The sequence below is a fragment of the Rhinatrema bivittatum genome, chromosome 18, assembly GCF_901001135.1.
Source record: "Rhinatrema bivittatum chromosome 18, aRhiBiv1.1, whole genome shotgun sequence".
NCBI classification, from domain to species: domain Eukaryota; kingdom Metazoa; phylum Chordata; class Amphibia; order Gymnophiona; family Rhinatrematidae; genus Rhinatrema; species Rhinatrema bivittatum.
This window is the reverse complement of record NC_042632.1, coordinates 40226203-40248184: the sequence shown is the minus strand read 5'-3', so window position 1 is coordinate 40248184 and position 21982 is coordinate 40226203. Positions and strand designations below refer to the sequence as shown.

The window sequence follows — 21982 nt, the reverse complement described above, 5'->3', positions numbered from 1 at the left end:
TAAAAAGTGGAAAAGTTTGAGAATCTCTCTTGTATGATGGGAAAAGCACTGTGGACTGGGAGGAATATATTTTGGCAAGCACAATAAAGGGGCTAGAGAGAGCCTTAAAGCATGATAATGGCATAAACGTATGAAGCAGCACTGTAACTGTCTTCATAAAATCAATTGCTTTCTCCCCTGAAACTGACACATTCTCTTCATTAATTTTTTTTTTTTTTAATGAAAAAATGAAGTTATTAATGAGTGAAGAAATCACAGCTTCGTGCAAGTTCAGAGAGCTAAGAAATAAATCTTGGTGGAACGAGGTAGAGAGTCTATTTTGATTGCTTATAAAGCAGAAGTACAAGTAAATTGCCTGAAAGCTCAGCTGGCTGTTAAAATCATTTTGATTCAATTTTTTTTTTTTATTACAATCTTTTATTTCATTCTGAAGCAGCCAATGCATAAAGTTTCAAAACTTCCTACACCTAAGCATGTCTACATTGTGAATTCTAGCAAGTCAGGGTGCTGACATGCTGCTCCTTATCATAACCCAGTTATTGCAACGGGAGATATATATCATATATCCGTCCAAATCCGGGCGGATTTAGGCGAGCAGGGCCCTGCGCGCTGGTGCGCCTATGTTCAATAGGCCTACCGGCGCGCGCAGACCCCGGGACTCGCGTAAGTCCCGGGGTTTGGCGAGGGGGGCGTGTCGGGGGCGGGCCCGAGCTGCGCGGCGTTTAGGGGGGCGTGTCGGCAGCGTTTTGGGGACGGGCCCGGGGGCGTGGTTACGGCCCGGGGCAGTCCGGGGGCATGGGCGCGCCCTCCGGACCCGCCCCCAGGTCGCGTCCTGGCACGCTAGCGGCCCGCTGGCGTGCGGGGATTTACGCCTCCCAAAGGGAGGCGTAAATCCCCCGACAAAGGTAAGGAGGGGGTTTAGACAGGGCCGGGCGGGTGGGTTAGGTAGAGGAAGGGAGGGGAAGGTGAGGGGAGGGCGTTAGAGGATTCCCTCCGAGGCCGCTCCGATTTCGGAGCGGCCTCGGAGGGAATGGGGGTAGGCTGCGCGGCTCGGCGCACGCCAGCTATACAGAATCGATAGCCTTGCGCGCGCCGATCCAGGATTTTAGCGGCTACGCGCGTATCTACTAAAATCCCGCATACTTTTGCTTGCGCCTGATGCGCCAGCAAAAGTACGCCTATTCGCGCGGTCTGAAAATCTACCCCAATATGAGTAACTTAAAAGTAGACTCTGAAGGGGATATATATATAAATTCTATACAGCTAAGTTTCGTGAAAAACTATTTGTATTATATCTAATATTGTAAAGAATATAAACCACATCCTAAGTATTTACATCACTAATAGGCATCTGAAAACTTATCAATACAGTAATATTAAAAAAAAATATCCATACATCCCACTCAAAATCCATGACCACATTTAAAATCTAAATTATGAAAAAAATAATGGAAAAAAACACTCATTAAAGAAATGCTCTCAAAATGCTTGTAGGGCTTACACAATTTGTAGGGCTTACACAATTTGTCACAATCCTATCATATCCAATAGATTAAAATGGAGATCATGAAAAGATGCAAAGTCCACAACTAAATGACAAACTATTGGCTTCAGTCTATCAATACTTAGAGAATATTTAAATCTGCTGTGGATTTAAACCATTTCGTGGGGAGTGCACGAAATGGTTTCCGCTCATGCTAACACACAAACAAAAAAAAAAACCCCCAAAAACGAAATAAAATTAGAATTTTTTTCCCATACACACTCTGTCCTGAAGGCACAGCAAATTGGTCTGGTTTTCAGGAGACCTGCAGTTAATATGCATATACTGGAAACCCAGTGTAGAGAAATATATCCCATGCATATTTATTACAGGCATCCCGGAAACTAATCTGGTTAGGTGTGCTTCCAGGACAGGGTTAAGAGTCACTGCCAAATCCTACAGTTCTATGAATTTAATGTACATCGCAATTACCGGTATCAGCTAGGGGGTAGGCATTACAGCTATTTATTATTTCTGCATTAGCAACCATATTTTTAGTTTCTAAATTTGCTTATTCAATCAATCATATTTAACACACGCCCATTTGTCTGAAGACATGCTGGGTGAGGTACAAAGCAGTATCGGCAATTAAAAAAAAAAAACCCAAAATGAAAAGAATTGATACATCATAGAACGCTGAAAACCAACAGGAACAAAAGCAACAAAAAACAAATGAGCCAGACTTCCAGAAAGGCCTCAGGGAAACAGGTCTTCACCACTTTCCTAAAGGGGAAAAGACTGATGGACAGATGAGCCTCGAGATGCAAGTTGCAATACAAGGAAAAGCACATTTCTTAGTACACACCAGCTGAATCTTTTTACAGGAGGGATTTGCTAAAAGAGCACCCTGTGATGAAGGAAGTAAAAGTGTAGGAGTGCAAAATGCAAGCTAGCTTTGTATAAAAAAAAAAATGGCACCACCTGCCCATGTCTAATTATATTAAAACAGCAGGAACATTATCTTGGACCTACCAGGCAGTTCTTTGACTGTCACACTGCAGTCATTTTCATAGCTTTCTGTGTGTTTTATTTACCATGCCTTGCAGTTGAATTGTCAGATAGAGCGATCAAATTTAATATGATTGTGACAAACAACGTAGGCATTGCCGCCTCTACAACACTAAATGATTAATTCCCAATATGTGGGCAATGAAGATGAAAAAAAAAGTATGCCACTTAGTCAGCAAGTTATATACTTTTATGTTCTATTGGGGGTTTTTGTTTTTTTTTTAATTGCTCTGAATTAGTTCTTAAAAGGTAAGTTTAATATAATGAATTGTTGTATATGGGCACTACTCAGCAAAGTGAATAGGGTCATTGTATATATAAACAAAAATAAGCCTAACATATATCTGTTGGCTAAACGAGTCTCTGGTTGAGTAGTTCACCATGGTCTATATAAAAATGGTAATACAATACAAAGAATGGTAGAAAAATAAACCTGAATTATGGATTCTGTATGCCTGTATAAATATAAAACTATATTTGGGACTGTGGAAAAAATAAGGCAGCCCTTGATTTGTGGTCCATACAGTACCTATTTAATGGACAGTTAGGCCCAGATTTAGGCATAGGCAATGTAGACAACTACTTCCAGCACCAAAATATTCAGAGGCGCTGGAACAGTTCCTGTTCCCATGCCTTCATCTGGGCCTCCTAGAGGCATCAACCCAACAGCAGCAAAAATCAATGAAGTGGTCAAATGGTTGGTAGCTAGGATTCAGTGCCAAGAAGTGCAAAGTCCTGCATCTGGAATGCGGTAATCCAAAAGAGCAGTATGTGATGGTGGGTGAACGGTTAATGTGCACAGACTAGGAGAAGGACCTTGGGGTGATGGTTTCTGGCGATCTGAAGGCGGGGAAGCAATGTGACAAGGCAATAGCTAAAGCAAGAAGAATGCTGGGCTGCATAGAGAGGAATAAACAGTAAGGGAAAAAAAAAAAAAAAGATAATGTCCTTTTACAGGTCCTTGGTGAGGCCTCACCTGGAATACTGTGTTCAGTTCTGGAGACTGTATATCAAAAAGGATAAAAACAGGACGGAGTCTGTTCAGAGAAGAGTGATGAAAATGGCGTGAGGTCTGTATCGGAAGACTTATGAGGAGAGGCTGAAGGATCTGAATATGTAAACCCTGGAAGAGAGGAGATGCAGGAGAGATATGATACAGACCTTCAGATACCTGAAAATTTTTAAATAATGCATGTTCCTCGAACCTTTTCCATAGGAAAACACACACTAGAACTAGGGGTCACAATATGAAACTTCAGGGAGGATGACTCAGAACCCAAGACCAGGAAATATTTATTCATGGAGAGGGTGGTGGATGCCTGGAATCCCCTTCCAGAAGAGGTGAAGATGAAAACAGTAAATGAATTAAAGAAGGCATGGGCTAAACACTGTGGATCCCTAAAGACTAGAGTTGTAAATTAAGAAAAGGTTGCATGGGGGTAACCAGCATGGAGCAGCAGCTGCTACCTTCGACAGAAAGCATGGGTGATTACCTTCCTTAACCAATTAGCCTCCATGATTCTGACAACTGCAGTATCGCTCTCTGCTTCGAAGGCAGGGGTGAATAAAGGGAACTGGATTCAGATGACAGCCAACACCGGGCCTTAACTTTTACGGTCTAGGGTACAGATACACAGACAGAGAAAAAGCACAGGACTGCTTCTACGGCCAAGTTCAAAAGCAAAGCACGTTCAAGCAGCAGAATTATATGAATTACCAAGGCGACGGCTCACCCTGTAATTGTTATGGGTTTGAAACTTACTTGGTTCTAATTGTTAATATTACTATCCTTAACATAAGGCTTGAGGGTAACCTACAACGGAGTGGCAGTTACAACCAACAGATTGAGTTTCTACTTGCTGGGCAGACTGGATGGACTATTTGGTCTTTTTCTGCCGTCATTACTATGCTACTATGTAAGTAACTTTTACTGCAGGGCCTGCACGAGCCCTGACAGGCCCTGCGTGTGACTCCGTCTCCTCCTCCAGCGTGAGGTTTCCTGTTCCATTGGAAACCAGTGTGAGGGGGGGGCGGGGCACCACAGGACTTGCCAGAGCACGAGGCCTTGCGCAGGCTCCACTCTGCGAACCCTTGATGGAGCTGTTATGGGGACGGGCCTCTCTACGAGACCAGAGGCAGAGGTGAAAGGGAGGAGGAACTGGATAGGGACGATGACGCAGGAGCTATTCTCTCACCTCTGATGACTTCTTGGAGGAGTCACCCCCCCACCCCCTAACCATTGCCTGTGGGCACTCCAGTTTTAAATCCGGCTCTGGGTAACATGCGAGTGATTTTCCCTCTCTGTGGAAGAGCAAGAAGTAGAGGGAAAAGGAATGTGATGGCTGTCCTTCAAATTTAAACCACAAGGTGACAATCAAATTACCAGCTTATGACAAACACAATTCATAATTTAGTTTTTACAATGTATGGAGCTATCCTTTAACAATTTTCTACTGAGAAATTATGGGCAAAAGATAGTTTACTTTTATTTATAATTCTAAGTGGCATCTTGGTTTAATTGGCTTAATGAGCACACCATTCCTCACTGCATAATTAAATATAGCAGCTGCTGAAAAATATATTTGCAGCTCTGGCCTCAGATGTCAGGCAGAAAAAACACTCGGAAGTCCAGAGAAATACCAGGTGATTATAAATTAAAGGATTGGCAGTATATCTATATTTAACAGCAAAACCATCAAATTGTTTTTTTCGTGTTTACCAAGGAATGTGGTATTTACTAGCATGCTTGGGCCTGATTACACAGCAATTTCTAGCAAGTTCAAACTACTTGATGTTAAAAGGACTCACATGGACTGTATATTTCATTTTTTTATGTGACAGCAGACTGATTGGAAAATTCACTCCTTTTTTTTTTTTTTTTTTTTGCTGCCGTATCACATTATTTACCATTTTGACTTTCTCCACTCATTTGTCATAATTTTAATCTCCTCTCTCTCTCTCATCTACCTACCCTGCTGCACTTAGTAGCTTGGAAATTTAGGTTTCAGTGCGGCAGAGTGCAACACTAGTCACCAAACTGTGGGGCCAGTTCCTTTAAATACTGCAGCTGGCCAAGGGGATCTTAGGACAGGATTATGAGAAACCATATCATTTTGAAGAACGGCAGCATGCTAAGCTATATTAGTATTCCTAATCTACTCATCTAACCCAACCAATGTACTGACCTACTACAGCACTTCTAGAACATTTTGGTTTTAGATGATACCGTTTTATAATCTCATTGAGAAATCATAATATTAAGAACTAGAAACTATATTTGTTTTTGATTTTTGGATTGTTTTCTTTCTGGTCTAAGTCTATCCCAGAGTCCAGATGGATTTACTGTATTCAGGTGTCAAGGCCAAGGACTTCTTGTATGGACTAGGATAATACCTTGGTAGTAAGGCCATAAGCAGACGGAAGTTGTAATATAGTAATAAATGAGGGTAACTCTAGGCAATATTGTAAAATGCCATTTGGGGACAGTGTGTTTTCCTTTTGTGATAGACAAGATTTCCTAGAGGAAGAAATGTACATATTGTAATAGTAATGGGCAATAGGCATTGGGTATGTTATACTCTCTTGGGGTGGGGGGAAAGGGGGTGTAGTAACTTGGCAATAACTTGGGAAACAGTCAAAAGGAATAAGGAGGCAGACTCTGGATGTTGCCTTTGTGTGCAATTTATTTACCGTGAAAGAAAAGTCAAGCAAACAAATGCAGCTCACCTTAAGTTCAGGTAGTACACAGACATCACATATAGCAGGTCTTTGCATAGAACGGATTCCTGTCTGCGCCGCAGGACCTCCTTAACCCGTCTAAACCCTGAGTTCTTATACATTGGTGCACGGCTCCTCCCTTCACTCAGGATTCCTTGCAGGTCTGATCTTAAGGAAGACTGGGTGAGACAGCTATGCCCAGTCCCTTAAGATGGTCTGAGGGAGTTTCCTATAGACTTCCTCACAGAGGGATTTCTGAGGAGTTCACATTAGAGAGGGCAGTAGTGCCTGATAAACTGCACCCACATAGAAGACTTGGAATTTGCCTACCCTTAGAGGGAGCACTGACAGAACTCAGCATGCCTGATGCATTCTCTGAACTTGATTTGGTAGAAGACCAGAAGAATGAGATTTCCATTTACACAAACATATTAAATGGTGGCAGATAAAGAACAAAATGGCCTAATCCAGTCCACCCATTGAGTTTCATCCAGTTTTGGTAAATGCATCAATAAATTCCCATATACAGTCCAAAACAAACTCCTCCCCCTTTCCCCATGTTTTTAACCTGACCTCTCAACTTTTTTTTTTAACCACTGCCTTACATATCTGTCCCAAGCATGCCCACAATCTGTTACAGTGATGTTCTCCATCACCACTGCTAGTAGGCCATTTCCGTCCTTGCTATCTTCAGCTTTGCTTCATACAAGACCAATATTCATGACATCACCCAGGCCTCCTCTTATATCTTATCAACAAGTTTTGTCCTAATCCCCACAGCCACCAAGATTAGTGACACTTGAGATTTGCTGGAGTGAGAAACCAAAGAGGAAAATGAATATATTTCCCATAGACTTGTTTGTCTTGACTGGATTGTAAGCTCTGTGGAACAAGGACTGTCTACTATGTGTATCTGTACAGCACAACATATGTCTAATAGCTGTCTACTAAACACTACATATATTAGACACCTGGGATGAAATCACAACATTCCTAAAAGATTGCCTAAAGGAGATAAAACCCTAGTTATAGACGAAACTGCAAAATTAGCTTGTTGCTGCATAATTGACAACCTGCTGCATATTCAACGTTCCTGAAAACTTTCACCTCTCAATTCAAAGAAAGTTAAAGGGTGCCTGCCTTTCTTCATTCTCCATTCTCTCTGCTCCTGCTCCTCCCTCTTACAAAACAGTATGCAGGGAACCTGTTTCTCCTACCCCTCCTGAATGCTGATTGGGGGGGGGGGGGGTGATGGTAGAGTGGACAGAGAAAGCAGTCAGAATGCTTGATCACTCAAAGATCTCTTAAATCCTTACCAAAATTAAAGATGACTGATATACTTCCTGGATGGCATGATGTTCCTTTAGAAGAATTTCATCTTTATAGAAAAAGATTCTTGCACTTGCATATGTGGTCAACCAAAGATTAGGATGTGCTTTTAATTTTTTTTTTTTTTTTAAATAAGTCTGCAACTGATGGTGTCCCACATTAAGTAGAAAGGGCATTAAATTTCAATTCATAGAAGCCTTGACGACTGGCACTGCTGCTGACAAGTTTCAAACTTTTGCTAATTCAAACTCCTTTTTGTGTCAATTATGTGCCAAATACATGTGCACAGAGCTGCCCTGCCTGCTGCTGGAACCGGCCCCGAGGAGGAGCACAATAGGGGTGTGCATTCGTTTTGAACGCATATGTAAAACGCAACTTTTTTTTTTTTTTAAACTTAAAAAAGTGATGAGGCGCAACGATCGCGATTTCCAACTTATTCAACATAGCTATGTTGAATACATCGAACCTAAATAAACACTTAAACCTCCTGACCCCCCAAGCTGGCCAAAAGTTCCGGTTGGGTCCAACGGGGGTCCCGGAGCGGAGGCACGGTGAATCACGTGACGTCCGCGTCACTCCGACGTGACGCCGACGTCACGTGCTCCTCGCAAAGGAATACAGGAATGGCTTCCTGACTCCCCGCTGGACCACCAGGGAGTTTTGGTAAGTCTTGGGGGGGGGGGGATTAAGGAGGGTGAGGGGTTTAAATTTTTATTTAGGGAACCGGTGAACGTATGGACATAGCCTCAACTTATGGAATTCTCCATATGTCCATATTGACCAAAATTGACCCTCACCTTCAACTTATGGACTTATCAACATAAACTTTTTGTCTGCACATCCCTAGAGCACAACATCGAGGCCACCCGATGGAGACGTCATCGGAGCCTATTAGAGGCGGCACGCCAAAGCCAAAGAGGCGTGCCCCTTTTGACGTAGTTTTTATTCCCCCCCCCCCCCCCCCAAGGTCCTTTCTGTTTGAGAAAAGGAAAGAAAAAGGGGAAGCCCTCCAGCTCAAATCCCATTAGTGGTCCCATGGATCGTCACACTGTTTCCAGCTCAACACTGCACGATAATGCGAGTACTCCAAAACTGGAAAGTCTCTCCTTAAAGAGATCTCCTCCTATTCCATCTGGTTCAATCTTGCAACAAGAGGCTATTACAGATCAACTTCGTAGTTTTTCTTCTCAGTTACCAGACACTGATGGGCTATTAGATTTAAAATATGGGACAGGCAGACAAAGGGAAGTCAATCCTTCCAATCCTGACCCCAGTCCAACTTTTATCTGGAGCTGGAATGAAAGAGTCAAATTCCCTGTCTGTTTCAGGGAAAATATCTGTTAAAGATATCTGGAAGGACGTTGTGGGAACAGACTCTAAACTTTCAAATTCTGTTACTCAGTTGTGTCAATTTTCTAAAGATATCATTAGTAAATTAAAGGAAGCTGATACTAGGCTTTCAACTTTAGAATTAGCAATGTCTGCCCAATCTTCCTCTATTTCTAATTTGCAGTCAGTGTCCACAGTCTGAATTAAAGATAGAATTCTTCTTTACTCTAAATGTGAATTATTGGAATACAAGCTTAGGTCTAATAATGTTTGCTTGTTGACCTTTCCTACTTCCAGTTTGATTTCAGGTGAAGAGTACTTTAAGAAATATGTGGTCGAAGTATTGCAATTCCTCCCTGAGAAGAGATTTTTGATGAATGATTCCTATTATATACTTCATAAAAAGGTAGTTTCAAGGCAGTGGGACAGAGGAGGTAGATGTTCTGCTCTCTGGACCCAGTCTGAATCGCTCTTCATTTTTTCAGACTTCTGACGACACTGTCCCCACTAAAGCTACTTTTGTAGTTCTTTTGCTTAGTGTTTGGGTACTTGCAGCCTGGATTGGCCACTATTAGACACAGGACGCTGGGCTTCATGGACCCTTGGTCTGACCCAGTATGGCAATTTCTTATGTTCTTAACCAGTGATAGAGAAATGTTTTTCAAGCAATATTTCAAATATAAGGTGTCTATTTTGTGGTCATAAGGTATCTGTTTTTCCCCAATGTCTCTAGGGAGACATAGATCAGAAGAAAGCAAATTCTCCAATTAAAACAGAGTTCTCTCTATTGGAGCCTTGTTTTAAGATTTTCATGCAAATGTATCATTAAGTATCAGAGGAATATGTTTGTATTTGTAGATCCATTACATTTGGAAACTTTTTTTTATTCGATAAATCTGTTGGATAATAATGTTTGTTGGATATTGGTAGAGAGTTTGTATTTGCAGCTCCAATAATGTGGACTATATTGGTTTAATGTGATTTCAGTTTATATCCTTGATGTTTATACAAAGAGTTTATGTTATGTCCTTGATGTTTATACAAAGAGTATATATATATATATAGATAGATAGATAGATATAGATATAGTATTTATTTTTCTATTTCTGATTATTTCTTATAAATATGAATTAAATTAATAAAGATTTATAAAAAAAATTAATATGCATATTTTTCTGTGTAACTAAGCATGACAAACTGCTGACAATGAAGGCATTTTCACGATTCATAAGCTCATATACTCAAAGACATGGACTTAAGAAAATATAAAAAGGATGGTTACATTGTATTTCAATTCAAAGCAAGTGATATTTCACAGTTAAAAGTTTGTAATATGTCTTTACTTGATAAATAGTCTATTTATACTTGGTACACTTTGTATTTGTATATAGTTTAAATACTATTTTAAAAAACAATGAATAGTTTGTTTTTTATGAATAGTGAGAGATCTGAATCTTTATGGAAAATTATTCAAATTTGCCACAAAAATTGCTGCAGAATTTTGAAAAATCTGCCGCTGAATTTGTTAACTCTTGCCACAGAATCTTTAAAATATACCACAAGAAACAGGGGGCTCTGCTTAAAAACCTTCTGATAAAACAGGGACAAAACAGAGATCCTAAGGGTGAGCAATTCACCAATTCACAGCAATGCTGCTGCCACTTCCATCTCCCTTTCATAATCACCCTATACCTACAACAGAAGATAAAAAGTCTAGGAGTCATCCTAGACTTTCAACTGACCATGGACAGCCAAATAACAGTGGTGACAAAAAAAAGCATTCTGTCACCTCTGAATGGTGAAGCAACTGCTACAGACTGTCTTCAAAACAGTAATTCAAGCACACTTACCATTGCAACCCTATCTACAGAGGATTACCAAAAAAGAAATCCAAAAAAACCATGAGGTACTCCAAAATGCTGCCACCAGAACAACTACAGGCAGAAAAATATAGCAACATGCCTCCCCCTCTTAATCTCCCTACACGGACTGCCCACTGCTATATGTCAAATTTAAGATCCTATCACTCACATTGAAGGCATTGAAAAATATCGGGTCCATCATTTCAATCCAAATGGTAAAAGGATGTCGCTCAAGAAGCCTTGACTCATACCAACAAAAACATTTGCCTCGCCCATTAAAACAATCTGACTGAAGAAAGCCAAGACCACAGCCTTCAAAGGTGCAGCACCAGATCTATGGGATGCACTCCCCCCTACTTGCAAGGAATCAATGACTACAATTTCCAGTGCCCAACTAAAAACTCATAGGAGCATAAGAAACAAATGTCATAGTGGGTCAGATAAAAAGTCCATTGAGACCACTGACAGTGGCCAATCTAAGTCACAAAAACCCGGAAGGATCCCAAAGAATAGGTCCAAATCCTTCTTGCTCATATCCAGGATAAGCAGTGACTTCCCCATTAATAGTGGTTTATATGGACTTTTACTCCAGGAAGACCAACTATGCTAACTGCTTTCACCACATCATCTGGCAATAGATTCCACAATTTAATTGTATGCTGATTGAAAAATACTTTCTTCAATTTGTTTTAAAAGTGCTATCCATTAGCTTCATGGGGTTCCCCCTAGTCCTATTGACAAGGATAAATAACCATTCCCTATTTTCTCATTTAATACCACTTGTGATTTTATAGACCTCTATCTTTTCTCCTTTGCAGCCATCTCTTCTCCAGATCAAACAGCCCTAACCTGTTTAGTCTTTCCTCATGGAGGAGCCATTCCATCCCCTTTATCATTTTGGTCACCCTTCTCTGAACCTTTTCAACTTCTGTTAAATCTTTTCAAAGACAGGTGACCAGTATAGCACACAATATGCAAGGTACAGTCGCACCATGGATTGATGCAGAGGCATTATGATATCTTCCATTTTATTTTTCATTCCTTTGCTTATAGTACTTAACATTCTATTTGTTTTTTTTGATCACCACTGCACAATGAGCCAGGGATTTCAAAATATTGTCTACCGTGACTCCAAGATCCTTTTCCTGGGCAGTAACACCTAATATGAAACCCAGCGTCATGTAACAATAGTTTGGATTATTATTCGTTGTATACATCTCTTTGTATTTGTCCACATTAAATTTCAACTGCCATTTAGATACCCAATCCCCCAGTCTTGCAAGGTCCTCTGGCAATTCCTCACAATCAGTTTGCGATGTAAATACTTTGAACAATTTTGTGTCATCTGTAAATTTGATAACCTCACTCATCAATTCCATTTTCAGATTGTTTACTAATATACTAAGAGGCACCAGTCCCCACTACAGATCTCTGAAGCACTCCACTATTTACCTTTCTCCAGTGAAAAAAAAAAAAGAGGACCATTCAGTCCTATTCTCCATTTCCATTTTTTAACCAGTTCACAAAAGGACATTAACTCCTATCCAATGACTCTTTAATTTCCTGATGAGCAACTCATGAGAGACTTTGTCAAATACTTGATACACTATGTCAACCAGTTCACCCTTGTCCTCATGTTTAGTAAAGGCTTTTAAAAAAAAATCCATCAGATTTGTAAGACACGGCTTCCCTTTACTAAAGCCATGTTGGCTTTGCCCCATTAATCTATATGTATGCAGATAGCCAGTAATTTTGTTCTTCAGAATAGTTTCTACAATTTGGCCTGATACTGATGTCAAGTTCACCAGTCTCTAGTTTCCTTGATCACCCCTGTACCCTTTATAAAAATGGGCATTACATTGGCCACCCTCCAATCCTCTGGTACCATTGCTGATTTGAATGAGAAGTTAGAGATTACTTTTTAATTTGTCAGATTGCTTTATTTTATCTTCCCGGTTCATCTTGATTTGCTTTATTTCAGGGGTGGTGAATTCTTGTCCTCAAAAGCCACAAACAGGCCTGGTTTTCAGGATATTCATAATGAATTCACATGAGATTTATCTGCAAACAATCAAACAGTTCATTCAAATAAATCTCTCTTGTGCATATTCATAGTGGATATCCTGAACACCAGGCCTCTTTGTGGCTCTTAAGGACTGGAGTTGGCCACCCATGCGTTAGTTCCTCTGAATCATTGCCCTCAAAGAATGTATCTGGCGTACATTTCTTCCCTACATCTAACTTGCCAATGATTATGCTCTATCCTGTTTTCTTCATTTGGATCAACTTTCCAGATTTTGAAAGTAGTTTTTTGGCTTTAATAGCATCTTTCACCTCACCGTTTAACCATACTGGAGGTTGCTTGATTTTCATCCTATCTTTTCAAATGCATGGAATACATCTTGTCTGGGCTTCCAAGATGGTGTTTTTAAACAGCATCCACACCTTATGCAAACTTAACTTTTGTAACTGCTCCTTTTTTGTTTTTTTTCTAAATTTCCTCATTTCCGCAGTCTATTTTTTTGTTAATTAAATGCTACTGCAGTTTTCCTTAATAGCTTCTCTTCAGTGGGAATCAGTCAACAGACTGATGCCCGCTATTTCCTACTCCTCTATTTAATATCTGACTAATCAGAAAGAAACTGTTACTCTTAAAACTAATAGGCAGAGAGATTTGAGAAACTGACCTATATTAAAAAAAAAAACAACACTTTGATATAAACTATACACTGCATGCAAATTTTCCAGGAATGTTATGCATCACTATTTGATTTATAATGTAATGCCCCCAACTCTAGACCTTTTCTACCACACTGTAATGTATCTCTGAATATACTACCTCACTATAATGTAACCCCCTAACTTGGATCTAACCTACTACTACAATATGATTCCTAAGTTTGATCTAACCTACTGCACTGTAATCCACCTTGAAGCATCCTTGTGATGTAACCCTAACCATTGACCTAATATACTATACTGTAATTCAGTTTAAAGCAGCGGCCAGCTGTGAAAGGCAGAATAGAAATATTAAATTAAATGATAGAAATGATAAGTAGCAGCACCGTGATAGGAAAAAGGAATATCTACATGAATCCCTAGATAGAAATAAAATTGAAAGGCATGACAGAGGATTTTGAGAAATCGCCTAGATTTCCTAGCGGATTAATGACTTAATTTATTTGCCCTTTAATGGTGTTCACTCTAGAGGATTACTAAGTACAGAATAAAGCAATGATTACCCAAAACTGCTTGCCCAAGGACTGAATATTTGGAGGATTACAAATCTAAAGTTTTGACAGACTCACACTTCACAGGCCCTGCTCTCTGGACCAGCCTTCCTGTAGCTATTAGAGCAGAGAGTGATCTTTCTCAGTTTAGGAAAAACGTAGACATCTCTCTTTTCTCTAGCCTTCCCAGACTGAATATTTTTCGATCTTGTTAAGCTGTGGTTTTTGGTTTTCTTTTTTTTTTTTCTAAGAGATGTATAGAATTGTTGCTTTGGCATGATTATGTTTTGTGTTACATAAGGTTTTGTTATGCTTTACTGTGTATGTTAGCTGAGTCCCCTGAGCCTGGTGGATCAGGGGAATAGAAATTGCAAAAATAAATTAAAAAGTCTGTTATCACTGGCTGTGTTAACTTTGGCTCACTTGCTTTAACCAGTGTGCATTTGTAAATCCGGCCCGTAAAAAAATGTTTTTATAGTTAAAAAATGAATTCCAGACTCTTGTAATTTTTATTTGATTTATCGACCCATTTAAAGAGAAGCTTTCGCTACCCCAGAACCAAACTTCCATCCATTCATACATAGGGAGAGATGAAGCTATTGAGGCCCTAAGCTATATCTAGTTTAAGAGGGCCCATACTATTCCACCTCAAAAATTGTAAAACTTTAAATTCAGTAACTTTTTTTTGTTTAGAAGCCCCCTTAAGCTAAAACCCTAAACTGAAGTTTATGTAGCTTATGACTATTCCACCAAGCCTTTGATGAGCCTCCAGACAACCCTTAGTCTTCTTTTTCCTCACTTGGATTTAGAAGATGAAAGCCCTACAACCTTTCAGACGAAGAACTCTGGCACTCACCGATTAAAGCATCTTTTTGCTCTATTCCAAATTCCTTTGGATAATGCTTCTTCAATTATTTTTGACCTTTAACTTCCTTCCAGCTCTTAAGCTTCCCAAGTTTTTACTCCTTGTTAAATGTAACTTTTATCTTATTCTCTTCTCTTGTTAATTACTTTTATTTATTGCTTCTGTTATACCCCTGTTTTATGTAAACCGATCCGATATGGTTTAATTTACTATGAAGGTCGGTATAAAAAACTGTTAAATAAATAAATAAATCTGGCATGGCTTCAACATATCCACAATGAATATGTAATTTGCATATGTTGAAAATTTGGCTACTCACAGGATTAATCGGACTGGTCTAGAAACCACTGCTGTAGGGAACTATGTGCCACGCCACACTGGACAGTTATGGGGTAAATCCCTGGAATGATGCAGTGCTGGACTCAGGGAAACTGGCTAAAGCAGGAACAGAGGGTGCCGGGTCTTCTGCCTGGTACCGGCCACCTCCCCCTTGGGATGAGCCCCACAGGTTCTGGTGGCCAGTAGGACTTAAGGTGGCGGTGCACTAGAAGCAGCGGTATGGAAGGTCACCCACTGAGGCAGAGCTGGCTACAGGGTACAAAAAAGGTGCCTACAAATCAAAGAAGAGGGAGTGTACCGGACAGATAAACAGGCAAGACAAGACCAAGACTAAACAAACCACAGAGTGAGACAAGAACAGGACAAACAAGACTCCAAAGGCTAGGAACTAAGGTCAAAGCAGCAAACACAGAAAGGTCATATTTATTTAGCACAGACAAGGATACAAACAAGGACCAGGAAGGCCACTACAATGGAGCCAGCACTAAAAGCTAAGGAGAATCTGAGGCCATAACTAGGAAACAAGGCTCCAAGATGACACACAGAGCAGCAAGTGAGGCAGGATTATATGAGTGTGGCTGCCAGCAGAACCTCCAAGCCATAGGAGGTTCTGCTGGCAGCCCTGCTGGCAGTGCTGTCCTCCTGCCAGCAGGGGCTTGGGGGCCCCTGCTGGCAGGAGGACAGCACCGCAGTCAGTCCTTACACTATGAAAGGCTGGAGGAATTAGGAGCCAGCATATTAAAAAAAAAAAAAAAAAGCCAACAATTGGTCTAAAGAAACTCAGCTCATTTACGTGCGAAAATGGGCTTTTTGAAAATCACTCTAGGAGTTGTATACATAAAACAATTTGCGGAAGTAATTTTGTGTACACTTTTATCGCAAAGAGGCATTCCTGGGGATGGGGTTGGGGGACGGGAAATCATTTATACGAGTACTTTCGATTTGCTAAAATACGCGCATAAATATTTGCATGGACATTTACATTTGTTCTCTAGCAGATGCAAACATGCATGTTTATGTTACACTAAGATGCTTGCAGTCCCATTCATTCTGAAAGCAGACTTATGCCAAACAGGCGGACTTTTGCCCTACATAGGCTGTTATAAAATTACCCCTCCCTATGTTCTCAGAGTGTTTTTTCACATTAAGTTCATGATTTACAGCAGTAGATCAACAAAGAAAAAAGAAAAAAAGTAAAGAATGTAAAAATGTAAAAATGAAAAAATGATTAATGGACTTTTTTGAAATGATTATTTTAGCTAGTCCCCCCAAAAATGAATTAATTTTGGTGGAGTGCTATTCATATGTTGATATATGACTGCTCCCATTTTGTCTCTTTTTTTACATTTAAATTAAATCTTGAAAGTATCTTAATAAGATTTAATGCCTTTTTCTGGGAGGCATATTTTTTCATCTTACTTGGCTGGTTTGTATTTAGTGATGATTTATCTAGGTTAGTTTAATTTTTAGTTAAAAAAAAAAAACATACATTTTCTTCAAACATCCTTACTGGATGCATCTCTGGTCTTGTCTGTGCCTTTCCTCTTAGGTGCAAGGTAGAGGAGGAGGAGAAGGAGGAAGAAGAGAAGAGGTTGTTGGGAGAGAAGGAAGAAGCTTTAATCATCTTCATTTCTATTAATTATCCTCCCCTAAATACAAATGAAAAATCAATTACAAGTAAATATAAAACCTGTATGCAGAAAAGCATTAACAAATATTGCTCAGAAGAAGGGATTCTCTTCTGAAAGTTCAGCAATTAGCAATCATCTCAAAACCACAATGACATTGGGATTACCTTGCAGCCTATAACTTATTATTAATAGCCCAGGCAGTAAGTAATTTAATTTTATGGGTATTTTACGTCTCAAAAAAATGCAAAAATAGATAAATTAAAATAGCTAAAATATGACGTCTAAATATTTTGTTTTTTGCTATGTTGACTTCATTATTATGAGGACAAATAATGAACGTGGATGACTGGAATTCGTCAACTTCCCAAATTAACCGAAATTCTGTTTCTACTTACTTTTGTTGCCCTGAAGTCATTAGGGGAACTTTAATCTTTACTCAGAATCCACAGTTCTTACTTGGTTAAATATTTAGAGACAGACTATAGTCCTGTTTAGGGCCACTGAGGGTCTTACATCTATAAGGTGTACTGAAAGAGTTGCACACTGCAGAATAATATAAAGTTAGTTTAGTGTCCTATTTTCTGCATGTCCTTAAGTCTTCTGATTTGATATTGCAATCAGCTTGCTGGAATAGGAGTAAAATTAGACTAGCACCTGGGCCACAGTCATGAAGAAACTGCAAGGCTTGCTATTTGTGGGGATGAAGAAATGTCACAAGTTTGAGATTAAAAAAAAAACATCCCAAGCTGCCTTTCCAAAATGGAGGCTTAAGGGATATGTGGACTTAGGTCTAAGATGGTGGACAAAGGGCCATGCTATGGCATTATAATTTATTGTTGATGAATTAGTAAATGATTGGTTGGGTGTTGTAGACCTGACCCTTGATTGGCTCTGGGGTATAGCAACAGACATGAGGATGAAAGTCAGGGAAGTGTGTATGCAAAATATAACTTTTTTGAGTGGTTTTGCATGCTTTCAGTGATAAACGAGAATTATATTATTGCCTGTCTGGGTTTACAGCAGACAGAGCAGCTTTGATATTCCTAACTTGTCCTGTGATTCTTTCAATAAAAACCACAGAAGTCAGACAGTAAAAAGGTGTTATAACTCAGAACTATATAACACAACAGGACTACAACCCACGACCTGTACTTCAGAAGACCTCCTTCATCCCATCTGGTATCCCCAACCCCTCCACCTGTTTAAGAGGTACCTCTTATAAAATCCAATAAAAATGTATATTTAAAAAAAACAAACCACAAAAAGGAAGCTTTGGTATGATGTAAAATATCTCTGTTAAAGCCACTTTTAATTCCTTAAGAGCTGCTACTGGGGGTTAAAATGTTGGGGGGTTCATCCTGTGACCTAACACAGGTGGCCCCTTTTGATAACCAGAGACCAGAGGAACCTGTGCCCAGGCTCTCCCCTCCACATCTATTAGGCATGTGTGTCCTTTAAAAGCAAAATAAAAACACATTGGGATTTCCTGCTCATTTCTTTTGCTTTTAATACAAAATGCAAAACACAACAAAAACGCATTTTTATCTCCTTTTTCGTTTTAGCTGGTGCAAACTATTTGCTGCATAAATCAAGGGTTTTCTCCTCCTCACCCTTCCCTCCTTAGTCCTCTCCATCATCTCACCTCCTAGTCCCACTCTCTCTCCCCCCCCCCCCCCCCTCTTCTGGTCCTTTCTTTTTCTCCCTCCACACAGCACTCAGCCCTTCTACACTCGTCACTCCATCAGGGGTAGATTAGCATGCCCCCCCCCCCCCACTCCAAGGGCCTGCCTGGAAGTCTGGCCTCTATGTGTGTAGGCTGTCTGGGAGAAACAGGAGGGGAGGGGTTGGATTAGGGAGTGAAAAAGCTATTTATTGGTCTGCTCTGTCCCCTTAAAAAATTCATCCCTCCACTCCTATTCCCTACAAGAGAGGGGCAGGGGCTGAATTAAGGAGTAGAGTGACTGTTTTCTTCTTTGCTCCATCCTCTGCAAGCTGCCTGGGAAGAGAGAGAGAGAGAGAGACTGCAGCAGGAAGCGGAGGGCTATTCGCTGCAGGCACAGCCGTGTGTGCCTGCAAACAGTGTGCGCCTGTGTTTAGGAAGGGGGAGAATAGTAAATAAGAATAGTAAATGACAATTAAATACTGAGAATGAACCGCATGTACTCACCCAAGCGACATGTATAAAAGGACAATTTATGTCAGAAATCAAATAGTCTATAATGAATTATTTACCACCGTTATTAATGGCACCTTTTGTAAAATTTAAGCTATTTATTACTATATGTGCCTTTTTGTAAACCGTTATGATGGTAAACAACTTAATGACGTTATGGAAAAACTTTAAATAAATAGTGATGTTAGTCCTGTGAATGGCCAGGGAAGACAGGGAGAGTGCTGGGGTTATTTCCAGTGATGGAGGAGAAAGATTGTAAGGGAAGCGAGAATATTGGTGCATGCACAATCCCTCCACAAACCACATTATATCGCAGGATGAACGCAACTGAAAAGTTTCCAGGTCATGGCGTTTGCAGAGACGTGCCCAATCCAGCCTGTGCCCCTTCACTCTGGGTGGCAGGAAGATCCTTGTTCAATACCTCATCAGTTTTCCTCTACTATGTGGGACAAATCTTGTGCATGTACTATGAGGATCCCTATAGATCTTTTGGCTTATGCTGCAGAAATGGCCCCAAATCACAGAGGAAGTGGATGCAATATTAGGCGCTACTCGTCCTGCCAGCTAGGGATGGGAGAGACTCCACTGGGGAATGGAAGAGGGAGGCTTGGAAAGGTGAGGCTGTACCTGGGAGGGCAGTGTGAGTTGAATAATCAGGAAGCCTGTACCAGGGATAGGGAGAGGGCATGAAGACTGGAGATTTTCACCTCACTGGAATCAAGGACAGGATGTTGGTACCTGGATTTGGAGCACTGTTGGTGGGAATCAGGACATAGAGCCTATGTGCCCATGCCTCCTCACAGCCCAGATTTGCATTGGTGAGTTCAGCAAGAAGACCATTTATTAAACGTATATTAAAAGCTTAAAATAAATTGTGCATACAATATAGAATTTAAAGATTAGAAAGTCAATAAAACTGTTTTCTTTCCTTTGTTGGAATGTTTGCAATCTGTCTTCTCCATTCATTTTATGTCTTTTCCCAATTCTCCTTTCCATATTACATTTCTATTTATCTCTTTCCATCTTTCTCCATCTCTCCAAATCACACTCTCTCTCTCCACTCTAACATCAACCATTAATCACTTCTCTCCAGCTCTCTCTCAACATCTTTAGTCCATACTTTCCTACGTCTCCACCTCCCTAGTCCCACTATCTGCCCTTCTTCTCTCCCTCAGTATTCAATTGTCTCCCTTTTGCAACCCGCCATCTCTGGTGCTTACTCCACTTCCTAGCCCATCACCCTCTCTCCAGCTTGTCCTTCCCCCTCCTCTATCCTGATGTTCTCTCAACCTATATCCACCTTCTCTGTCTTCCATCCAGCCCATGTCTGCCTCATCCAAGGGCAGCATCCTGCCAAGGAAAGTGAGATGAACATGAGGAGGGGAGCCTAGCAGCACGCCAGCTGGCACACACATTCACAGTTTCCATGGTCCTGTAGGGAGATATCCCATGTTTTACCATGAAAGCACCAAATATCAATCATAATAGCCAAGAAGTATGCAGAGTAGTATACTGACAGGCCAAAAACACTGTCACAGCTAAAGAAAATAAACTTTGCCCAGAGAAGAAATGTAATCACAACTGAAGGATTTATCAAGATCTGCCTGTTTGCAAGAGCCTGAGTAAATAAAACCAAGGCAGAGGGACAATGCAGTCACTTAAGCTCATAAGCAAGAGTCACAGACAGGCCAAAGGATGTTCAGAAGTCAGAAGGACCCCACCCTTGGATGAAGGCGGAGCATTCTGAAATGAAGAAAAACACTGATTCTGGTATACTGACGTGGCAGGACCCCCCTCCCAAAGAAAAGGGCACGAGCTTATGCATATTCATAACTGGAAAGTATAAGATAAGGGCAAGAAGAAGAAAGCAAACCCGAAGCAGCCCAACACCCCCTATTGAGAAGGGAGAAGACTGGGTATGGCTAGAGAGAGAAGACCAGAGAAAGGAGATGCCATGCTTAGGGTTGGACAGGGATATGCAGTCTGAGGTGGTTAGGAGCAGAGAGCAGCCCGGTAGCTCTGCCAGTACCATGCTCGGAAGCCCCCAGACATCCCACCAGCTCTGCCAGTACCAGACCCAGAAGCTAGCCTTCTCCCTTGCCCACATTCTCCAGCCAGCATCTGCTTCAGAGGTGAACAGAGGGATATCGCCTGACTTTGGGAGCAGGGGTAAGTTAGCTATATGTATTAATACATTAAGCAGGATAAGGTTTCTGGCATGTTAGAAATCACCCATGGCACACAAGTTTCTTTAGGGTAAATAGATGCTTAGTGGCCAGGATGTTAGAGGCAGGAATTGTTGTCTTCTAAATGAGACTTTATCAGATTTGGCAGAATTTCTAACTCTGAGGAGAACACATTGTCTTTTTCTGGACTTAGGATCACAAAGTAAAGTGGGAGGGGAACTGGAAGTGTCCTATAGCAGACAGGTCCCTGCACCCCGAAACTTCCTTACCATCCCTCCTCTCCCATATATTTCCTCTGATAGCAGAAAGGATAGGGAAGGAGTAATGGGAGCATTTATAGGACCCAGAAGCCTCATTGCATGCCTGTGCTAAACCTATTGTGGCCCAACAGAAGAATAGAAGTGCAAGTCACAAGTCAGCCAGGACATCTATGTGACCACTCTTCCTCCCATTCTCTTTTGAGTGGAAGTAGGGTGGAGAGAAGGGCTTACCCCCACGTATACCGTCCTCACTGCAAGCTCTGTATGCAACTACCAGAGCTCATGTATGTAGAAAATGATTACCTAAAACACAACTAAAATACCAATACCATAAATTCCTAGTAATTCAGTGAAAGTGAATTAAGTGTCTCACAGTACAGTGGAGACACAATACCTACATCTCTGGTATTGTGAATGCTCTCTCCAACACATGTGCAGAGGGGCTCTCTGCAGAGGTGCCTGGACCCAGCGACATTGCACCAGGATCGGGTGCCATAACCTGGCAAAACT

The 21982-nt window shown here is 40.8% G+C and overlaps 1 protein-coding gene across 7 annotated transcripts in view; it reads right to left on the bottom strand.

Annotated features, from left to right (window-relative positions):
* The window catches only part of SGCD (sarcoglycan delta), a 667313-nt gene that overhangs the window by 439811 nt on the left and 205520 nt on the right, over window positions 1-21982 (bottom strand). The window contains exon 3 of one of the 7 annotated variants that reach the window (XM_029584037.1): window positions 3528-3674. The exons of the other annotated variants lie outside the window; for them this stretch is intronic. Within the exon in view, the coding sequence (XP_029439897.1) occupies window positions 3528-3674 (147 nt within the window). The remainder of the gene's footprint in view (window positions 1-3527; window positions 3675-21982) is intronic. 7 annotated transcript variants of the gene reach the window in all.